At 45.4% G+C, this 14,367-nt stretch overlaps 1 protein-coding gene across 6 annotated transcripts in view; it reads right to left on the bottom strand.

Moving 5' to 3' along the window:
- TBX15 (T-box 15) overlaps window positions 1-14,367 on the bottom strand; it is a 174,361-nt gene that overhangs the window by 58,286 nt on the left and 101,708 nt on the right. For all 6 annotated transcript variants that reach the window (XM_006028556.3, XM_025209983.1, XM_025209984.1 and 3 more), the window contains 3 exons: window positions 10,888-11,059; window positions 10,197-10,364; window positions 1,960-2,024 (listed from right to left, as the gene is read on the bottom strand). In XM_006028556.3, the coding sequence (XP_006028618.2) occupies window positions 1,960-2,024; window positions 10,197-10,364; window positions 10,888-11,059 (405 nt within the window). The remainder of the gene's footprint in view (window positions 1-1,959; window positions 2,025-10,196; window positions 10,365-10,887; window positions 11,060-14,367) is intronic.

Below are 14,367 nucleotides of genomic sequence, written 5' to 3'. Positions count from 1 at the left end.
CCCCCCCCCCCCCCCCCCCCTCCCCAACATGTTGGATTCTGCTCTAGAACAGAAATTTTGGTTTCTGGCATGCTCCAATTATAAAAAAAAGAGCAAAGTCAAATTTTCCTTTACTATGCTATGCATTATTTGCCATGTCTTTATGTGACCTCAGCTTTAATTTACATTTCCCAAATTGTCAGTCAATCTAGGTCTAAAATTTGTCATCTATTTTTGAAAAAAAATGCAGTATATTTTTACAGTATCTTTACTTGTATAACCCATGTATATTATACTACAATAAAAGTAATAAATAATAATAATTAAAGACTTAGAATGAAAAACAGAACAATGCACTTTGTAGATGATACTAAGTAGAAATGTGTTGCAAACCTTAGAAAAAGATAATGCAAAAGAATCTAGAGAGATTTCATAGTGTGCCAGATAATGCAAACTAAGACTTACTTGGGAAAATATACTTCAAGGAAAATATATTTTTTTTGGCTTTATATACAAAATGGACAAAAAAAAATATTCTTGGAAGCAGTGGAACAGAAAGACACATAAAAGAAACAGTGAACAGAAAATTAGATGGGAGTTTGAAATCTAATACAGTAGCAAGATGAATAGCTGCAGTTTGGGGCATAATGTCACAAAGCCTGACCAAGATTTCATAGAGTTCTGCACCATAATACCAGAAGAACATTTATGAACTGGAGGGAATTCACTGAAGAACAATAGAACAGAACCGATTTCTGAGAAAACACTGAAAGAACTAGATCTGTTTAGTCTGGCTAACCTGAACAACATTTTCAGTTGACACTACCAATACATAAGAGACCTTTCCCAGCAAAGAAAAACAGCTGTTCCTGATTTCTCGGATAACTAGTCTATAGCTATTTCCATCTACTGAAACTCTGTATTAGCTAAGCAAAATGCTTTTCTGGGACTTAACAGGACATAGAAAAGTGTAATAGAAAGGAATATGGTGGAGCAATGAGTGAAACATAAGGAAAGGCACTCTGGAGAGTAGAGCTAGGATCCAGAATGACCTGGATTGACCAGAAAAATGGTCCACAATCAACCAGATGAAACTCAGAAGGACATCATGCAAAATCCTGCACTTAGGACAAAATAATTTCGTGCACAAATACAGAGTAGGGAATGCCTGGGTAGGCTGCAGTACTCCAGAGAAGGATCTGGATTACTGTGGACCTTAACTGAATATGAGCCAACAGTATGTTCTTGTTGCAAAATAGGCCTGGGCCATATTAGCAGGAGTGTCACCTGCAAATCAAGGGAAGAGATTCTTTTGCTCTACTCAGCACTGGTGAGGTCTTACCTAAAGTAATGTATCCAGTTTTGGGCCCCACACTTCAAGAATGATATGGACAGATTGGAGAGAGTCCAGCAGAGAGTGACAAGAATTATTAGAGGCCCATGGAGCATGACTTACAAGGAAAGGCTGGAAGAGCTATAGTTAATTAGTCTGGAGAAGAGAAGACTGAGAGGGGATTAGATAACAGTGTTCAAAATACCTGAAGGGTGATTATAGAGAGGCTGGCTGGAGATGGGCTTTTCTCTGTAGCTGTAGGGGACACGGCTAGGAGCAATGCCCTAAAGCTTCAACAAAGGAAATTTAGGTTGGTGGTTAGAAGGATGGTCAAGCATTTGAACAGGATGCCTGGAAATTTTCAGAAGCCAGTTCAACAGATACTTGTTTGGGATGCCTTAGTCAAGGATGATCCTAACTTGAGCACAGGCTGACCTAGATGGCCTTGTGACATCTCTTCCAGCCTTACTATTCTATCTGCTACAAAAATCCAATTATTTAAGAAGAAGAATACCATTTTAGAGATATTAAAGTATTAAGGTGATTAGGTCGACTTCCATTTGAGTGACACCTTGTAGCCCTTATTGGGGACCAAAGCCTCCATTGTTTTAAACACCAAATCCATAAGATAAATAAACTCTTCTTACCTGTTTCTCCCAGAATCTCTGAATCCTTTAGCAAAAGGGTTTCGGTCAATTTTTAATCTGGTAATCTGCAAAGGAAAGTTAAGAACCAGACAATTTATTTTTGGATTTTATTTGCAGTGCCTCTCCTGCTTCTCTTTACCCAACACCTCATTATTTCCTACTAACTCACTCCCCAAACCATGTTAAGGAAAAATCCAACAGCAACCACAGAGCACAGGTTTCAGAGAGCAGTACCTAGTCCCCCATTATCTAGGCAAAACAGCCATAAATCTACACAGAACTTGGCTGCCCACTGAAGTCTTCTGGTCTTAAGGACCTATTTATTTCCTTTTAACACAGAAAAAGATGGTCTGAGTCAGCACCTGTTAAGGATCTCCCTTCCTACTATATTTTTTTAACCTAAATTTGATGCTGGTGAAAGAGGCCAGTGTAGAAGCCCTATCCTACCCATTTCTAGAACTGATCAGCTGGAGTCCTAGCAAGGTCAACTTCCCTCCATCTGCTTCAGACAACCACATCTCTAGAAGTGAAATATATTAGAGCTTCAGTTCTCTGACATCACAGCTAAAAAGAAGACAGCTAAGCTAGATGACAATCACAGGTGCTTTATATCTATTGGGATCCAGCACATCTGCTGAATAGTGACCTCCAAGCTGGAATTCCGCTTCTAGAAAAGTGGGAGTTGTGAACTTAACTTCTGCTACTTGGGTTTGCAGCTGTCCTGGAACTAGTGCCTATAGAAATCTGAATTTTTGAATGTGGAACTGCAGTAGAGGGAACCCTTTGGCAGGTTTGCTAGCAGGTTAATATAGTTTCCACAGACAAGGTTCTTTGGGTAAATCTGATATCTTTTATTAAACCAACTCAAATAGTTGGAAAAATTCTTCTTTGCAAGCCTTCAGGTAAAAAAACCCTTGGGCAGGCAGAGGAAGCATCTGCAGTTGGTCTCTGCTTTTCCTGGATGGAGTAGTAAAGCAGCTACAGGCCAGTATGTATGCAAGAAAGCCAGCCAGTTCAAATGTAAATTGAGTTAGTCAGTAGGTGTGGAACAGGTGGGGAAAATAATGTAGCTGTAGTCAAAGGACAAGGGACAGGAGTGGGGAGGGAGGGGAAAAGGGAATGAACATAGCTGGTAAAAAGTGGAGAGGTTACCTGAGGAGTCAGATGTTAGGCAGGTTATAGTGTGTCATAATCCAATGTCTATATTTAGACCATGATTTTTTGCATTAAGTAGATTAATGAAGTGAAGTTCATAGACTTGTCTGTGAAAGGTGTTTTGCAAATTCCCTTTGAGGATTATTGTTTCCACAGACATTTTTCCCAATAAAATGGGGTCCCTAATGCCACTGAAGGATCATTCATGAAGAATCAGGTAGGGTTTAAGATTGTTTTGTAATAAGAAGGGTTTTTCAACCCTCCCTCTTAACCCTACTGAACTCCACTTCGTGGTATTCTGTGCTTAGAGCAGTGCTTCCCAAATTATTCCTCCTCGTGACCCCACTTATAGCCCCGCTTCCTCAGCATGACCCTATTTCCTCAGTATGGCCCCTCACTCCCAACCCACATCTCCTCACCCCCATGACCCTATTTGCTAATGTTGCAACCCCATTTGGGGTTGCCACCCACAGTTTGAGAATCACTGACTTAGAGCCATCGTGTGTTCAGTGAGGGTGGCACATTTCTCTTTGCCTCCCCTCACCTGTCCTCTTCCCCCATTCTCAGGCAGGATATACATCTAAATGATTGCCAATACAATCATGGGGAAAATAATCACACCCTTTAATGACTTTTTGGAATGCCAAAACCCCCTAATGTGGGCATGGCTATAGTTGCTCTTATTCTCTCCATCTGTCCCCAGCCCAACATCTCCCCCTCCTACCACCCTTGCCTATCCCTTGTCTCAGCAGCAGGTGTTCATCTTTTTATATTTTTCCCCACCCCATCTTGGAGCCTGTTCACTCACTAACTGCAAAAGTCATAAAAGAGCAGTGGTTTTCAAACTTTAATTTGTGGGCCCCTAAAAAATTTCAAATGGAGGTACAGACCTTTTGGAAATTCTGAATGGAGGTGTGGCCCCCTTTGAATTGTAACTAAGCATATTCATATCCTTTTTGACTGATCATAGTCATCTTTCGCAGAACTTTTAGAAATAGTCTGTGTGGACCCTCAGGGGTCCAGGGACTACAAATTGAAAGCTATTGCCTTAGAGACATGGAGTCATAGGTCTGAAAGGAACTTCCAGAGGTCATCTAATCTAACTCCCTTCCCAAAACAGGATTATCCCTATCAAAACTATCCTATATAAGTTCTTGTCTAACCTATTCCTAAATTTACAGTATTAACCCTGTCAAAAACACCAAAAGCACCCTAACCTGATACAGATAAAGCAGGGGGACAAGGGCTGTCAGTGTCTCATCACTGTCAAATCTGCTTCCAGCTGTATCTTGCAGTCTTGGATAGTTGCATCAGGCCTGTGCAGGTGGCAGTAGACCACAATCTAAAACCCATGGCAGTCCCAGGCATAAGGAGATTATTTTTTCAGCTCTGCCTCCCAGTGGCTTCTTATTCCTGTCTACTCAGAGCTGGTCTAAGCAGTTTCCTTGTCTCATTTTCATTGCAAAGACCCTGTTTGTGTTTGGCAGTTTTCTATGGGTGAAGAGAACTTGAGTGTGGGAGTGAATGTAAACAGCAATAGCAAATGCCAGCTGTGGGAGCTGCACCTCATACCAGATGAGTTATGGCTCCATGGTCCGTAAGCAGCCTTGTGTAATTCCTCCTCTATACTACCTTGGATTAATATATCAAAGGGTAGGACCTGTGCCTTGCGTTCTGCAGCGCCAGACTACAGACCTCCCAAGAACAGGCTGTGATTTCTGGCACCTTTGCTTTCTCTCCCAAGAATCACATGTTCTTGCACTTCTCACCTCAGCTAGAAAATGAAGGAAATGTTCCTAAACATGTCAGGCTCTTCATGAAAGCTCTGGTTTGAGTTCAGGTCTTGGCTGAAGAAAGCTCAAGGAGGTGACATAGAGTGGGTTTCTAAATTACTCAATTCCTACCACAAACCCACCCAGAGTCCCTGGCAAATGGCCAAGCTTTGTATCCCAACTTCAGAGTGCTGCAAATGCACAGGGCCATGCGCAGTAGGTGGAGGACTTAAGGGTCAGAGAAACTGCCCTCAGAGGGCCTTAGTAGGCAAGATGTGACACAAACCATTACAGATTTGTGACAGGTTGGCTGGTGGTGACTTAGCCTACGGGTTTTGAAAGGGCAAAATATGATTATTGGAGGACTTGGGATTCCCTTTCCTCACCAATCTGGTAATGATTTGGCCCAGGGGTTTTGAAGGGGTGAAAGATGATTTGAGGACTGGGATTCCCTTTCCTCACCAATCAGGACCCAGAGACTCACCCTCCATGTCCCCTGATTGGCCCCTTGGGTCACCTGGAGGGGGATAACAGGGGCAGCGCCGCTGACTCAGGGAAGAGAGTAGTGAGGGACCACGAGGAAGGAGCTTCAAAGAGCTGAACCAGCGGGGCAGGAGCAGTTGCCCCAGAAGAGCCTGAAGGAGTGGGACCTGCAGGCAGCAGTTGGACCCTCGGCAGGGGGGCGTGTGGCCAGCAGGAGAGGCTTCCTACTGGGCTCCAGGATCCCCTATGAGAGGCTGTGGTTAGCAGGAAAGGCTTCCCGCTCCAGCAAGGATCTGAGCAGTGACTTGAGAGGTTCCCAGCTCAGCTTCCAGCTCCTCCAATCAGAGGCCAGGCAGCTCAACGTGAGGCCAGGGCTCCAGGAAGGTCAAGACCCCTAGCAGCTTAGAGCAGTGCTACTAGTGGTGGCTATGTGGTAGTGTTTCTGCCTACCATGTGGGAGATCTGAATTCAAGTCCCAGCTGGATGACTTGGGGTGAGCAAGCTAGCAAGAAGCAAATCTTGCAATGGAAAGGGGCCGTTGTGCTCTTCCCCTTCGGGTACCTAGGCCCTATATTTCCTTGTCCTTTGACATTTTGTATTTTGTGCCTTTTTATATTCCCCCAACCAGTATTGTTTGCTCTGCTGTTTGTATTTTATATTTTGTTAACCCTGTCTTTTGTCAGTGATTGTAAGTGTCTAACCTTTGTTGAATCCTGCCCCCTTGCGGCATTGTGGTGTCCACTATAGCCCCTGATTTATGCCTGTTATTTTCCCAGTATTGTTCCCTCATTAAAAGGTATATGGTTAAGTCCCCAGTGGTTGTCTGGCTCTGCTCTAAGGGAGAGGAGAGTCCCTACACCTCCCACAGCGCTTGTGCACCTGCTTTGATCCCTTCAATTGGAGAGGGGGTACCTCTTGGAGTACCGCCCGGGTTACAGATTTATAGGTTTTGCAGCCATGAAGACCAGATCTAGATGTGCAGGTATGTGTACTTTGTGGAACTACAAACCTTTGCAGCACCACAAACCACATATATTGCATGTTACACCATGCCCCTCGCTGCTAAATTGCAGTGCTGGGGCAAAATTTGCTACTCAGATTTCCTGGTAAAAAAACAAAACCCTGCCAAAAGGAGTGGTGCAAAGCACACCAAACTGCTGTGTGCCAGGACAAATGCAGAGATGGAGGCTCCCCTGTCTCTGCTCTACAGAGCCCCTGCACTAAGACCTCTGTGCTCCAGCCAACCAGGGAGCAGCATGTGGAGACGGGACCAGGCAGAAAGCCCAGGGTTGTCTGCTTCCATGTGTCTGTGCTGCAGAGTCCCCACACTGAGGCATGATGCACCCCCAGCCAGCCACTCCCTGGCTGGTTGGGGTGCAGTGTGCCTCAAGACAAGGGAACAGCTCTGGGCTGGCTGCTCCTTTTGTCTGCGTGCCTCACTGCAAGGGCTCCACTGCAGAGCCCCCACACTGAGGCATGTGGAGCCCTCATCTCAAGGCAAACTGTGCCCCAGTCAGCCATAGAGAAGCTGGCTGGGGAGCAGTGTGCCCCAAGACTGGGGCTCTGCATGTCTCGGCACTTATTCTGTGCTTGTTTTCAGGCTTTCTTTTCTCTTCCTTTGATTTCCCAACATATATAATTTTCAGACGATTAGGTAACATGACGGGATTATAAACTCCCCACAAAAGAGAAAGTATCCTTTCAGTGGCCCAGAAAGTTCAATAGGAATTTAGTGCTACTGCTTGAAAGTGTTAGAATCATTAATATAAGAATGTTTTGTATTATAATGAGATGGAGTTGTCACTTACTGCAAATTTTTTTATTTTTCTTGAAGATTTAATTTGTCATTGAGTTTATGATACTGATGTCTACATGTAGAAATGTCCAAGCAAAATGATATTTTTTACTTTTTCTTGCCTTGATTTTAAACCCTCTATCCTTCAGAAACAAATTGCAAATCAGATTTTCCTTTCTAGGGAGGACACTTTATCAGGTTTTTCCTTTTTTCAAGCTAGTTTCTGTTGCCATTCCAGTCCCCTTTCCATCCTGGATAGGTAGCAATCCCACCCCCCGCCCCCTTCAACCAAGGACTTGGACTCTGCTTCTCTTCCCTACCTGGACTCCAGCCCTTCCACTGAGTCTTTCTCCTGCTGCCATTGTGTGTGTGTGTGTGTGTGAGAGAACCAATAACTTCATGGGGCTGTGTAGTGTGTTGTCTGTATAATAAAACTGTTATTTGGGCCTCTAAGTTGGGTTACGCTTCAGTATGGTTTGGCCCTGCTCCAATCTGCTCCTCACCCCTCTAACTTCTGTCTCATTTCTTCCTCTCCTGCTTCTGGCTCACCACCACCTCCAATACCTGTCCTGAGCTCCTCTCTGCCTCCAAACCCCCGTTTCTTTGCCACTGTCTTATCCCCACTGCCTTTTCCTTTTCCTCTGAGTAGCCAAGTTTCTGCCTCAGTTTCTTTCCTGGCTGTCTCCTCCTTGCCACCACTTATCTGCCCCCACCAATATTGATAGCTTGACTGTGGCCAATTTTGATGTATTGAATTCCCAAGTAAATACAACAGATTTAATCCAAAGAAATATGTTTAGGGATAAGCAATATCCACCGTTTCCTTTTAAAGATCTTTTTCCATGTTATCCAAAAGTTTCCTTGGAAATGCAAGTATTTGGGGAAGTTACTTACCTGGATATTTTCAGAGATGTGATGTCCATATATATATATATATATAAAAAAAAAAATGTGTGTGTGTGTCATTGTGTGCAAGGTATACGAATTATTGATCTGTGTCTAACTTTTGGGGTGTATAGTGTATGTGATTGAATTGATGATAGGTATGCATGTGCCTAGGCTGGTTTAGATGTGTATGTGCCTGAGCTGGTAGTGTGTGTGTTTGTATATGTGCAATTGGTTCACACCCTCCTGTCTAATAGTGCAATATTGAGATCCTGAGAGCTGGCCTGACCCCACAGGGCAACACCATTCCTGGGCCACACACAGCTTCAGGCCCAAACTTGGCTTCAGGTGTCTTCAGATTTACCTTGGCCACATGCCCCTCTCATCAGGGCCTCTACTCTGCCCCCTCACTCGGTTTTCTACCCTGCCCTTCACTGGACTGCTGTCTTACACCCCTTGGACCTCAGGCCTCACTCTGTGGGCCTTGGCCCTCATTTCAGGCCCCCTTCTATCACCCTGAATCCTACCTCAGGCCCCACTCAAAGAGCCTAGGCCCTGTGCTTTTCTGTCAAGGTGTGATCCCCAAGCCTTTCTCCTCCACAGGGTCACCCACAAGGCAGCAAGGCTGAGACTTTCCAGCGACTGATACCTTTCACTAGGGAGTCACAGGTGTGGCATTTCTTGGAAACTGCCCTGCCACAGGCAGCCCCACCAAACCATCCTCCCCAGATTGGTGTAGTTTTAGGTCATTCCCTAGGACCAGGAACCTCCTCTATCCCCATAGTTCCTCAGCTTAACCTCCAGATGTTCTGGGAGCAGGATCCTCCAGCCAGGCAATGTTACTCCAGCAGCATTCCCCAACACATAGGGGGTGCATGCAGGTGCACGTGCACCCCTTAAGATTGGCAGTGCACCCCATGTGAAAAGCACCACGTACACTGCCAGCATTGCCTGCAGGCAGTCACCACTCGCCACCCTCCCTCATCACTGACACTGCCATCAGAGTCTGCGGGTGGTCCCTGATTGCTGGTGGCTGCCGCTGACACTGCCGGAGGCATATGCGGGTGGTCACTGACTGCTGGTCGGTGCTCGCCACTTCCCCGCACCACCAACACCACTGTGGCGACCTGTGGGAGCTCCTTGCTTGCCACCACCACCACCTGTGAGAGCTCACCATTCCCCCACCCCAGCCTCCGGGGGTGGGCACGCATCATTCATGTCTCAGGGCCTGGTCTTATACCCAGATGCCCCAGCATCTCCACCAATCAGGCGGCCTCCTGACCACCATGTGAACATCTGATTGGGTCTGCTCCCACCTGCAAGCTGTTCTGCATCATGCTCAACCATTTGAAGTGGCAAGCAAAACCTATGCCCTGCCACAGTCACCTATTAGGCATCTAAGTGAACTCGGGTGCCTAAGTGCAATTCTATCCCATCGTGTTCAAGTCCCTAAAAATCAATCAATACATCTACTTTTGTAGCACACTGTCATCTTTCTTTTAAGACTGAGTCACAAAAAAGCAGTGAGGTGAAGGAGGATCTGTTCACCTTTTGTATTAACAGCTTTTCAGGGACTAGAGCAGGGTGGAATATGAAGATCACACTTGGGCACCTAATTCCACTTACATGTTGAATATTTGGAATAGAATCTGGCCCCTTGTCTCCACAAGGATTTTCCAGCAGAGCACCAGAAGGTCATTATCATCCTACTGCAAAACAGAGACAAAAAAAAGAAACAAAAAAACCCTTTTTGCATAGCCTGTCTGTATTTATTTCTTGAGCAATCTTCGTTGGAGAATGAAATGTCTCACAGAGGCATAAATAACATGCTTTAGGGTTGTTGGTTGTAGCCATGTTGGTCTAAGGACTTAGGCAGACAAAATTCTTTGGGTAGATGTGATATCTTTTATTGGACCAACTAAATAGTTGGAGAAATTGTTCTTTGCAAGCTTTCAGGCATAAACACCCTTCTTCAGGCAGTGCCCAAAAGCCTGCAAAAACAATTTTTCCAACTATCTAGTTGGTCTAATAAAAGATATCACATCTCCCCAAATAACCTTGTCTGAATAACTTGCTGATATTTTTATAAGTACAGAATCAAATACTGCAAATGAAGGGGCCAATGGTTGCCTGGGGCATAGCTTTACCTGTTGATTTTGGTATGCTGTCACTGTGGTGAAGACAGTCTCAGGGAAGCTGAAAGTTTTCACTCCATCACCTGCAGGCACTGGCTTTGTAGGAGACAGATCACTACTAAAATCCTTACGGATCACATGAACTCGGGGCTGGTACTTGTGCATTGAATGTAGTATTATCTTGAAGGAAAGAAAGAAAAAACAAAGAAATTATTTTTCTTTGGGATGTAGTATTCCTATAACTATTATAATTATAGTTACTAGTAGTTATTTATTATTACTCATTACTCACACTGTCCTAATTATCACACAAGGTTGGTTGAAGACGGGATAAAGGACCCTCAAGACTAATGCCTTTTGTTACAAAATTGTGCTGTTTTTATCCACATCTCACAACTGTATATGAAAGTCTTCTTCCTGTTATAAGCTGCATCACCAAACTGAACTCCCATCCCAAATGGAGAACAGGCAGAGAGAGAAGCGTTTACAGCTTTATGGATTAGCAGTATCTGAGGGTGAAAGTAGTAGAGCCAGGCAAGAGAACTCTACAGCTCCATGTGGAATGGCTATATCCATTTACCCACAGCAGAATGTCTGAGAAGCAATGTCATTTTGTGGGAGCTGAGGTGTGGTGGGGAGGAAGGAAGTGGGGGTGGTTGCTGTGGGACTAGGACGGCAATTGTCAGCACTGGTTCTGACTTACGTGGCCTTGATCATCAAGCTCGTTGTTGGTCAGTTTGAGTTTATCAAAACTGACCACTTGCCTCATCCAGGTATCTCCCGAAGCCAGTGAGTCAGGATGGATGTATACCCGTGGGGGTACTGGGGAGTCAGCATTGCCAGCCACCATCCATTTGGAGCTATGGTACACATACCTGGAAGAGAGAGAATCCATATGGCTAAGTCAACCTGAAGCCCACTGCAGAAGTGGTATTTACTGAGCACTGCTCGCCCCCACAAGCCTCTTCCCTCAAGCCCACAGGAGCAGCTAGGGGAGAATTTGCATTACTGCAACATTTCATCTTGCAAGGGCAAACCAGGAAATCCTTCACCTACTTGTTCAGGTTTAATTTCTTATTAAAACCACTTCTCCAGTTTCTCTCCCTATAAAATTCTGCCAAGCATGCTGTCCCAACTCCTGAGCCTACTCGTGGCTGGAATATGACTTTATGAAAATACTAGTGAGCTCTCCATTATTTCTAGAAAGCTTCCAGGTGTGAACTATCCTATAGGCTGTTCAGTGCACATGCATGCTTGTCTGGAAATGGTAGAATTCAGCAGCCACCACAGGAATTGTCAATGGAGCTGAGAAGCTGGATGGAAAAATTACCGGACACGTAATACCATTTCACCTTTGCCTGGACCTTATTATGCTCAAGAACAGCCTCTCCACAAGACCTCTACAATATTTCAGATAGGTTGTCTTCTAAATTGGTGTGCCAATTAGCCTGGCCAAGATAATGACCCTATCTACAACACCATGTGGACACAGCTACTCTGCTTCCAGTTCAGAAAGCAGCCTGCCTGGAACAGTCCAGCCTGTTTGAGGGTACTCAGGAGTATGGTAATTTTACCATAGATAGATATAGCCTTAGTCTTTCAAATGCAAATGTTGCAGAAAGTTTAAAAGTTCTTTATTCTTGGCATATCCACTTCTGGACTTCTTAATTTTGTAACTATTTTGTATAGAGTGATATTCTATAATCTACCTTGAGCCAATGACGCTTCAGGCAAGAGCTGCAAAGCTTACCTACTATGGATCTCCCAAGGCATCTTAGTTTTGAAATGCAAAATTGTCCCTATTCTAGTACTAGGAAATTCCCTCACTGCTGTGGTGGTGTACCTCAGAACTGAGGTTCCAGTGTCTGCTATTCTATGACTAGACAAAGGGAGGCATAACTAGCACTGCTGGAATTAATGAGGAAGGGAGCAGGGAGGTGCCCCTGAGTGCCAGAGGAAGGGTTTCCAAGAGGAGGGAGGGAATGGGTTGCAGGAGTCGTATCTATCCTGGAGACTTAAAAGCGGTCCCCAGCTACTGCTGCTAAAGCCACGGTATGGTCTGCTTGCCTTGTCTAGAGCAATGCTGTGAGGCTGCTTCTGCTGCCTGTACACAGATTCCATGGAGGTGAGGGATGCAATTCTGGTGCCCCCTACTAAATTGGCACCCAGTGCTGGTGCCCTGCTTGCCCACCCCAAGTAATGCTGCTGGGCCTGGATTACTACTTAGATAGTGTTTTGCCCATCAATCCTTACCTACAATTCATAATTTGCTGCCTATTTTTCCCCAAAGGAGTGCCTACAAAAATTTTTACCCACAATAGTTTGTTGTGCATACACTATCCAAGGAAGGAAAAACGTACCAGGAAGTCAACTCATTTTGTACTTAAACCCACACTGTAAGAATCATAACTAATGAAAGAAGCAACACAACTGCATAAAGATCTAGTTATACCCTGTACTGTGACGCATTTCCTTGGAGAATTCTGCATTTTGTTCCTGAGCTACAAAGTCCAAAGTGTATAATTTCAAGAGAAACAGATCTCCTCTCCCCAGGAAATTTACTGAAAATCCATGATACCTGATGCTGTCCAGTCCATTCCACCAGAAAAATATTTTTTCTTCAGCAGTATTTTCACGTGTCATGGGGATAAACCAACTCTGGCAGGGGCAATCTGGCTGACCTGCTCGACCAGGCTTTAAACTAAGCCTGCCGGAGCTTGGGGGAATTACCACCACTGCAAGCCCACTGGGCAACCTTTCTAAATCCAGCAGGCTAAGGCACTTAAGGGAACCCACCGCTACCCTAGCCCCAGATCAATCTGTGGAGAAGGCAAGAGCCCCCAATGGGACACATGCCCGCCTGTACACCAATGCCAGGAGCTTGAGGAATAAACAGGAGGAACTGGTCTCCTGCTAAACAAGAATGATTACAACCTCATAGGGTTAACAGAGACCTGGTGGAACTCCACCTATGACTGGGCCACAGGTATAGATGGTTATACCCTGTACAGGAGAGATCGTGTAGACAAAAGGGGTGGGGGTGTAGCTCTCTATGTCAAGGACAGCTACACATCCCTGCAAATTGACACTGGCACCCAGGAAGGACGACTGGAGTCCCTCTGGGTTAAAATATGTGGGGAGTGTGGCACAAGGGACATCATGGTAGGAGTCTACTACAGACCTCCTAACCAGAAACAAGAGCAGGACCAGGAATTCACCAGGGAACTGGCTGAGGCTGCATGCTCTTGGTGCATGGTTGCCATGGGAGACTTTAACTACCCAGACATCTCATGGGAAGAGCACTCAGCCAAATCCGATCGGTCGCAAAGCTGCCTCATGTGCATGGACGAGCTCTACCTGACTCAAGAAGTCTATGGGCTGACAAGAGGTAAAGCACTGCTGGACCTGGTACTGGCCAAAGGGGATGACCTAGTCAGTGACCTAAGAATCGATGGGAAGCTGGGCGATAGTGACCATAAGCTGATCACCTTTACTACCCATTGCAAAGCTGGCAAGTCAGTCAGCAATGCAGAAGTCCTCAACTTCAGGAAAGCTGACTTTGACAAGCTCAGGAGGCTCATTGTCAAGGCCCTAAGGGACCACGACTTGACAGGAAAAGGAGTCCAAGAGGAGTGGTTGCTCTTGAAGGGAGCAATACTGACAGCACAAGGGATGGCCATCCCATCTCAGAGGAAGGATAGCAAAAGGGCACAGCAGCCCCCTTGGCTCAGCAGGGAACTTAAGGACCTCCTACACCTCAAAAGAGAGACTTATAAAGGATGGAAGGCTAGAATTACCACCAAGGAGGAGTTCTCAGCACTGGCCCATACCTGCAGGGAGTGGATCAGGAAAGCCAAGGCTGTAACCGAGCTCCATCTGGCTTCACATATCAAGGATAACAAAAAGTCCTTTTTCAGATATGTAGGGAGTCGGAAAAAAGCAGGAGTAACATTGGACCCCTGCTAAACCATACGGGACAGCTGATAACCAACAGCCAGGAAAAGGGCAACCTGCTTAATGGGTACTTCGTGTCGGTCTTTCATAAGTCCAATGGGACTGCCCTGCCTAGCAAGATGTGGGATGGCCAGGGTGAGGGCGTATTTATACCCAGCATCGGCGTTGATCTAGTAAAGGATCACCTTGAGAGGCTGGACACCTTCAAGTCAGCTGGTCCTGACAGATT

The sequence above is a fragment of the Alligator sinensis genome, unplaced genomic scaffold (assembly GCF_000455745.1).
Source record: "Alligator sinensis unplaced genomic scaffold, ASM45574v1 scaffold422_1, whole genome shotgun sequence".
Taxonomy (NCBI): Eukaryota; Metazoa; Chordata; order Crocodylia; family Alligatoridae; genus Alligator; species Alligator sinensis.
The sequence above is the reverse complement of the archived record's forward strand: the minus strand, read 5'-3'. Positions and strand labels throughout refer to the sequence as shown.